Source organism: Seriola dumerili, unplaced genomic scaffold (assembly GCF_002260705.1).
Source record: "Seriola dumerili isolate Sdu_G_001 unplaced genomic scaffold, Sdu_1.0 BDQW01001449.1, whole genome shotgun sequence".
Taxonomy (NCBI): domain Eukaryota; kingdom Metazoa; phylum Chordata; class Actinopteri; order Carangiformes; family Carangidae; genus Seriola; species Seriola dumerili.
In genome coordinates, this window is record NW_019175704.1 from 1,207,785 (window position 1) to 1,215,990 (window position 8,206).

The window sequence follows — 8,206 nt, forward strand, 5'->3', positions numbered from 1 at the left end:
CAAAGAGACGAGTTTCTGTTATATATCCTATACCTCAAAGATATAGCCTAAATGTTGTGGACAAAATAATAGAAACGCCTGTTTATATCACACAATATAATTCAACAGCACCACAAGTTGCAGCCTCGAAAATGACCATAAAGTTGAATCAACACCTCTCTGAAACAGTTTCAATAAAAACTGAACATTGTCATAAAGATAGGTTTAATTGCAGGACTTATTAGACTGCAGTAGTTTTAGCTAGATGCACCTAATAAACTGATAACTCTTCATTTAATGGCTATTGCTGAAAAATGCCGAGCATAAATAGTATCAGGTTTGATTTCATGATAATCTAAAGGATATCAATTTTTTTTTTTTAAATTACATTTACACATCAACATTTTCATTTAATTTTTTATGAACTACTATTTGTAATCAGTGCACACGGAAAGTATAAGTCGTAATCTGAGAATGTGAACCATCTTGCTTTACTTTGATAGAAATTCCACCGTTTCTGCACACACGTCATGCTATGATGAAGAGAACCGCTCAGTCTGAAAACAGTTGCAAAATGTGTGCTGTAAGTCTGGAGCCTGTGCGAACTACACAAGGGGTTCGTAGGAGCTCCCTTTTTTTCTGAAGGGGGGGGGGGGACTACAGTCTGTTAGGCTATTACTTCTATTTTATGATTATTTATACTCCACTACATTTCTGAGGGAAATATTGTTTATTTCACAGCCACAGTTACTTAGATAGTTAGATTTTAACTGTCACAAGGAATACATGAGTCAGTCTGTCATTGTTTCCTCCGGTTACCCACCAGCACAGGATGCTCAACGCCGTTTCCACGCCACAGAGCTCCTTCATGCCCCTGTCACTCGCACCAAACGACATTGTAGGTAGTTTCAAAGCAGTTCCAGTTATTGTTGTCGTTTTATGGAGGGGAAAACGTAATATCACGTATTTAAAAAAAAAAGCAGTTTTAATATTAATAATAATAATAATAATGATGATGATGATGATGCATCACCCTTAGCATGATAATCATAATCATATATAATCATATTATATTATTATAATAATAATTTGGTGACGGGGTGTTTACATTGCAGCGACAACGTCACGCTCTTCCGTGAATTTCACTTTTTTCATCACTCAGTCTGATTCACAACTTTGAAGGGAAATGCACAGCTGTAATTCAGCAGAGCTGCATCGGGGGTCTGATCGACCAGAGCACATTTTTGACGAAGCTGCTGAGTGTTTGGGGTCCAGTGCCGCGGGCTATCATGGTGGTGAAGGTCCTTCTGGTCCCTCTGCTTTTCCTCTTTACATCAAAACCAGGTAAGAGAATGCTCTCAGTGGTGTAGAGGGCGGCACTTCTCTGTTATATTTGATTGGATTGTGTCAAAAGAAAAGGAAGATTCACACAACGCACTTCTCCATAAAATACAAGGAAAGAAATAGAGGAAGTAAAAGAAAAAGAAGAACCAAAAAACGCTGATTTAATCCAAGGAGAGAGAAAAAAATATAATGAAGTACACCAACTAGAAACTAGCATCATGTAGGCAAGTGGTGGTGGAAGAAGTACACGCATATTTTACTTAAGTAAAATCATTACCACATTGTAGAAAGGTTCTGCACAAGTCAGACTAGTGCGGACTAGAGAGACCAATACATGATGAACTGATGAAGCCGCTTGGATAAGAGGCGAAACGTCTTCCACAGACAAATACAAGTCCAGTTGCCTTCGATTTAATTTGAGAGAGAGATTACTATGACCTGGACGAATGAGAACATTCACAGACACGTTCTGCAATATACAATAATAAAAGTTCTAGCATTTGAAAGTAAATACTTAAAGTACCAAAAGAAAAAATTCTACTTATTTTATCCAATAATAATACATCATAATCTATTCAGATTATATTTTGTATTATTAATCTGAATCTGCAAAGTAACTAGTTAGTAAACATATTAAATAAATATAAAGGATTACTTCAAAATTGTAGCAGAGTAGATTACTTGAGGAACTAGCAACTAACTACTTGGTCACTTTACATCACTGTCCATTAATGTAAAATTGCTGTTGTTTCTATGCTACATTGTGACATGCAGCTGTAACCTCACAACAGACACATGCTGCAAATATTATATACACTACACTAATATTACTAACATGTAAAATAAATATTATATACAGTATATACATACATTACATACATACACACACACACACACACACACACACACACACATATATATACTTTTATTCCCTTCACACGAAAATGATGAAAGACTGACAGGCACCAGGAAACTAGGATGTGGTTAAGAACCTCCACTATAATCTTACACCAGTCACACCTTTTCATGAGAATGACGAACTCACACTTTCTCTAGTGTAAGCTAAATTGCTGATCTGATTTAGGACACAGTTGCACACCTGAATCAGATACAAAACCATGCTGCAAGAACCTTAACCCGAACCAAGAGTGGAGACAAAAGGTCACTCAAGTTTTTAAATCCTTGCACCGGCTCCTTCTTCCAGTCATGTGCCTTTCAAGGGTTCTTATTCAAATATCTTGCACATGTCATTTTCAAAGTAACAAGGACTATTTAAAAATAATGTGAATAGTTGCATTCAAGATTTGTGATGGATTATATACATATAGAAATTATATTTGCTCTGAAATAAATTTACAAAGAAGCACGTTATTGCAATTCTGGAGGTGTTGAACGTGATATGATTATGGTTATTACAGAACAGCAATCCAGATAATCAATGTAATGTGTACTGTGGGATTGCAACAGCCTCATTATCTCAATAAATAACACAGGTGAAAACTGAGAAAGTGAAAACACAAAGATTCCCTCAAGGGAACATTTACTTAGGTTTTATTCATGTCATTAACTTTTCTGACTTCATAGGGGTCAAGGGTCAACACCCAGAATGTGAATAGTTCTCCAAAGCACCATATATGGGACACAACCAAACTTGGATGCTCACATGTTTTTTGGATCTCCATAAGAACATGCACAGAAGGGTCACAACCTGGAGTGTGACTAATTTTGCTCATAAGGACCAGGGCTATTGATAAATTGACTGACTCTGAGAAAAACCAAAAAAACCAATCAGTTTGTGTGCAAGCCTCACCTAAACAGTGGGCAGGATGCCAGCGTTCCACTCGTTCAGGCAGAAATGTGGCTACATTTCTACAGTACGTGATACAATACAGCAATGATATATGTGACATTACGCGCTAGCTGTCCACAGGCCAGTTCATGTTAAAGTTTTACACCCTGAAATTAACCAGAATTTTGTGAATACTCTTTCACAGGTGCGTGCCACCTGACACTCGAGGAACAATATGTCAGGCGTGGTGAGATGGTGTTGTTGCAGTGCCCTTCTACATGTTATCAAAAAGGTGATGCCAAGGTGATCTGGACCAGTTATACCGCCCAGAAGATGGATCTGACCAACATGTCATCAGCTGAGCAAAAGCAGATGGGTGTGCTGGTTCATCAGAATAGCCTTGTTATTCTCAGTGCATCTGTAGATCATCACGGGAATTACTCATGCTCTGTGGGGTAAAGTAGTGTCAGTCCTACAGTGGTCCTGACTTTGTTTTCCTCCAATCTTAATATCATATCATACAAAATTCATTTACACTGTGTAAGCTTTCATACTTCAGCCTGACACAGAATTTTGCATTAGAAAGCATAACATGAAGGTGTAAACTTAACCACAGCATCCTGTGTTCAACTCCAATCTGTTGCCATTTTTAATCTGTTAGATTAGATTAAATTAGACATCTGCTCTCCCTGCTATATTAAAATTTAAACGGCAGCATTATGTGTTTTCAGAAAGTAAAACCTTAATGTTGTGTTTCTTTTATGACATGAAAGAAATGCCAGCTGCCAGTTCAGGTTCATGCTGACAGCAAGCACATCAAAGTCCAAAGAGTATGAAGAGATGCACAATAAATCATGTGACACTCAAGAGTCCTGCATGTTGAATTGCCCTGATCCAACTATCCCTCCAAATATTACCAAAAATGGCTTCACATGGCACAAGGTAATTTTACACAGCAGATTTTTGAGTGTGAATGAGATTTGATTGTGAATTTGGAAGCTTCACCCTGCATCATTCATGATTTGTTTTTACAAATTTGCAATGGTGTAATGTTTTTCCTAGACCAAAACTGTTGTTCACTGCCTTCATGTCTAAAAATTTAACTTAATTTTCCATCTTGTAGGAGGGTGAAGCAAAAGACGGTTACTTCCAAACTGTTGAAGAGAAAGACAAGGGTGTCTACACCTGTACTAGATCTTACCTGTATCTTGGTCAAATCTATAATAAGACCTTTAGAGTGGAACTTCAACTCAAACCAAAGAGTAAGAAAAACACTTTGTCGATCGTCATTAAAGTTCATGTGTTTAAGAAAAAGGTGTAAAGAGTTTTCTCCCCTTTTTTTGCACAGAATTTGACAAAGCCGCAGTCATCATTTCACCAAAAGACAATGAAGTGGTTCCCGTAGATTTGGGTGAGCATGGTTACACATGGATACACATACAAACATATAATACCTCCCTAAATGACCTCTTTTAAATATTGTGTTAACTGCTTCTTCTAGGCTCAAAGGCGGAGATTGAATGTAAAGCTGTTACATATTCAGACTTTGACGGCGTGTTCTGGATTAGTGGGGGATCAGTAATGTTCAAAAATCCCAGTTTACCAGTTTACTACAAAACCACACGGTAAACACTGCACAGACCCCGACCAGCTACTACAACAAATTTGCGAATGTCATACACTCAATACACACACAAAATAGATTGTCTTTTTTAAATCTTCGTTCATTAAGTTCTTTCCTTCCTTTTGCAGGGAAAAAAATGCAGAAAAAATAAAGCTGACAGCATCTCTGGTCTTCAAAAAAGTGTCAGAGGAGGATCTATCAAAAAATTATACCTGTAAACTGGAATCTGTCTCCAACAACCTCCCAAGCTTCGTTACTATCACTTTGGTCCAGAAAAGTATGTCAGATAGATAGATAAATAGCTTTGGCTTTACTGTTGTATTTACAATTGTGTTTGTTTCCATCAGTGTTGTGTTTAATAAACTACTGTTAAACTTACATCACATTCCAGCAACATTAAAGTTTGAAGTGACATCTTCCAGGCTATAGTTTATTTCATGTTTATATATATATATTATATATATCTCTTTCCATTATTACCCTACAGCTCGCCCTTCTTACATTTTCCTGTGTCCCAGCATTGTGGCCATTGTGGTGGTAATGGTTGTGACAGTAATTATCTATGTGAAGTTGAAAATTGACATCACTCTTTTCTTAAGAGACACTCTTGGTTGCTATGGACGCACCTCAGGTAGGAGTCATATTTTTGGCAATTTGTTTCATTTTAACTTACAACTTATTTTTAAGAGTTACATATTTGTGCTTTTTTGGGACGCTGCAGACAGTTTGACAGCAATGACAGACATGTTGGACAATTTTTTGTCATTTGATTAGATGGAAAAATCTACGATGCCTTTGTGATGTGTTATAAGAGCGACACAGATGCAGGAGTAAATGCTGATGACAGAAAATGGCTGGAGAGTGTTTTGGAAGAGAAGTTTGGCTACAGTCTCTGTCTTTATGATCGTGACGTTTTACCAGGGAAAGGTACGTATTTAAGATGCACTTTGAAGAAAATTGACCTAATATATATATATATATATATTAACGAGGTAATGATTAATTTGAACTCTGTTGGGTTGCAGCTACAGCGGAAGCAGTGTTAGACTGCATAGAGCAGAGTCGGACGGTGGTTTTGGTCCCCACCTCTCCAGATCCTGATCTAGGGTCTGGCCTGCTGAGTGCCATCCATGCAGCTCTTGTGGAGAGGCAGACTCGCTTAATTTTCATAAAAACTGAGACAACACAAGATTCAACATCAGGTTCCTTAGCTGAGGCCTTACAATTTTTTAGTGAAGCTGGTGTCTGTGTCACCTGGAAGGGCTTAAGCTCCATGCCATCCGCCTCCTCCTTCTGGAAACAGCTGCGCTATTACCTACCTGCCATGCCAAAACCTTCACCACAGACAAACCAGGATGTTGCCTCATGGCAAAAGGTTTAGCCAAGTTATAATTAATAGCTTTTATCATATCCATCTTCACCACCTGTTTATATTCTGTACCTATAAAAAAGAATGTATATTGAAAGTAATTCATTTTGAACATTTACCTTGTCATAATTTTGCTATATAACATGTTGTATTTTTGAATTTGTCAGGTAGAAAACTCCTTATTAAGACAGAACACTGACACAAGCAACTTTTCCTGTCAGCTGCCAAGACCTGTAATTTATGCATGAAAATAATGTGAAAATATAAAATGGCTTCTTTTCATAACATGAGTCTTTACACTTTTCATATTGATATATCCTGAATTGTCCAACTTGTGTGTATTCTCATTGCAGTTGAGGTGCATTTGAGTAGTTGTTGAAGACCATTACAAAGCAAAATATCAATGAATATCCAGTGGCCAGAAATGTGAATCCAAATGATTGTTTTTTATTGCTTTGTACCTAATGTGTAAGTAGACAATTGATTGCTAACTAATTAGCCTTAACAACTAAAAGGAAAGGTATTTGTTTTCTCTCCAAGACTGACATGAGATCAATACCATTCTCGTGTGTGAATTCAATATGGAGGTGGGACCAGGACATGGTTAGCCTAACTAACATAAGGGGTGAACAGGGGTGGACACCTTGCTGGCTCTGTCAAAAACACACTTATCATTACCTCTGAATCTCAATAATATTTAACATTGTATCTAAGTTTGTTCAATCCATGCACAAACAAAAAACAAAGTGAAGCAATTTGCATGTATTGCATCTAAATGAGAGCTTTCCTAAGTTTCTCAGTTGGCTATGACAGCTGGACTGATTTATAAGTAGGACGGGAAAATCCAAAGGATGTGACATGTGTGCAAAACTAGCTGGGAGTGTGTCTATGTTCCCACAGCCCTATGTTAAGAAATATGGGACCATAGGGTTTCCTTTTGAGAAAAATCTTAGGCCTTGTCCACATTAACCCGGATAAATATAAAAATGCACATTCACAATGAAAACGATCTCCATCCACACTAATCGTTTTCAGAACGCTTTGCATCCACGTTCCACGGCGTCTTCACATTTATCCACCTCAGCGATCATTACTGTAAAGCATCGTTTTCAGTTTTGGAATTTACCGTTCTAATGTGGACGGAAGGGCTAACCGGATAAATATTACCCGGGTTAGTGTGGACATGGGCTTATGGGAACATATAAGACTGTGGGAAAATAGGGCCTAATTTTCAAAACATTCTTAGAAATGTGGGAACATAGGGCTGACCCCAACTAGCTAATGTTAATGTAGAAATGAGTCCACTAACATCAACAAATATCCGGCTCCCAGCACATAACAATACATATGTTATATAGCACCTGTTAATACGTCAATTTTATGTGCACTATCTCCGGTCTAACATTACTCATGCCACTCCTATCATCTGTCTGTAACTGGCGTTAGACTAACCCACAGACCCATTCACTACTGTAACATTTCTTAATATAAAAGGTTTATTCTATTACCCATTAGCGCATCAATTGAGCGAAATGAGAGTTGTGAAACTGTCGTATCAATAATGAAGTGTGGCAAAAGATCTTCATGTGCTGACCTGTTCACTGACTGTAGCATCCAGAAAATTTGGCTGTGCTGATGTTGCTGAGCCTCTCCGTGAAAGACAGACAAATGGCAGTTAGCTGGCTAGCAATGCTGACGTATCATATAATGCAATCAATGTGTCACGAGACTGGATTATTTCAACGAGCTAGCCTATATGGTGCTAGCTAGCAAGCTGATAATAATATTACATTTTTATAAATCCTTTTTTTTTTTTTTTTTTTTTTTTTAAACATAACGATTGTCAAACTATAGTCTCACATAGCCAGACTTATCTCCACACTTTGTTTTGGTGTTGTTCCAGCGCTGTACAGTCAAATATAGTGTCTAGTCTCAAATATAGTTTGAGTGTAAGTTATGGAGTGAGAGCGCGCGTGCAAGCTACAGGATGCTGGCTGCAGTTCGGCCACTGGTGTCATCAATGACAAGGGTTTTTTGAAAGATCAACATAGAACCTAACTAAAACTAACCAGTCTTGTCATCAGTGACATTGCCTGGGTCG

General features: G+C 37.7%; 1 protein-coding gene across 1 annotated transcript; it reads left to right on the plus strand.

Annotated features, from left to right (window-relative positions):
* The first annotated feature begins 1,169 nt into the window (after positions 1-1,169).
* LOC111238680 (interleukin-1 receptor type 1-like) lies at positions 1,170-6,372 on the plus strand. Its single transcript, XM_022768315.1, has 10 exons — positions 1,170-1,323; positions 3,318-3,567; positions 3,886-4,054; positions 4,236-4,374; positions 4,461-4,523; positions 4,614-4,737; positions 4,865-5,013; positions 5,224-5,367; positions 5,511-5,663; positions 5,762-6,372. The coding sequence occupies exons 1-10, from the start codon at positions 1,269-1,271 to the stop codon at positions 6,115-6,117; spliced, it is 1,602 nt and encodes a 533-aa protein (XP_022624036.1). The 5' UTR covers positions 1,170-1,268; the 3' UTR covers positions 6,118-6,372.
* The last annotated feature ends 1,834 nt before the right edge of the window (positions 6,373-8,206 follow it).

Coding starts and splice junctions, on each gene's coding strand:
- LOC111238680 (XM_022768315.1), top strand. CDS start 1,269: ATGGTGGTGAAGGTCCTTCTGGTCCCTCTGCTTTTCCTCTTTACATCA. Junction 4,055..4,235: donor ATGGCTTCACATGGCACAAG/GTAATTTTACAC, acceptor TCCATCTTGTAG/GAGGGTGAAGCAAAAGACGG. Junction 5,368..5,510: donor TTGCTATGGACGCACCTCAG/GTAGGAGTCATA, acceptor TCATTTGATTAG/ATGGAAAAATCTACGATGCC.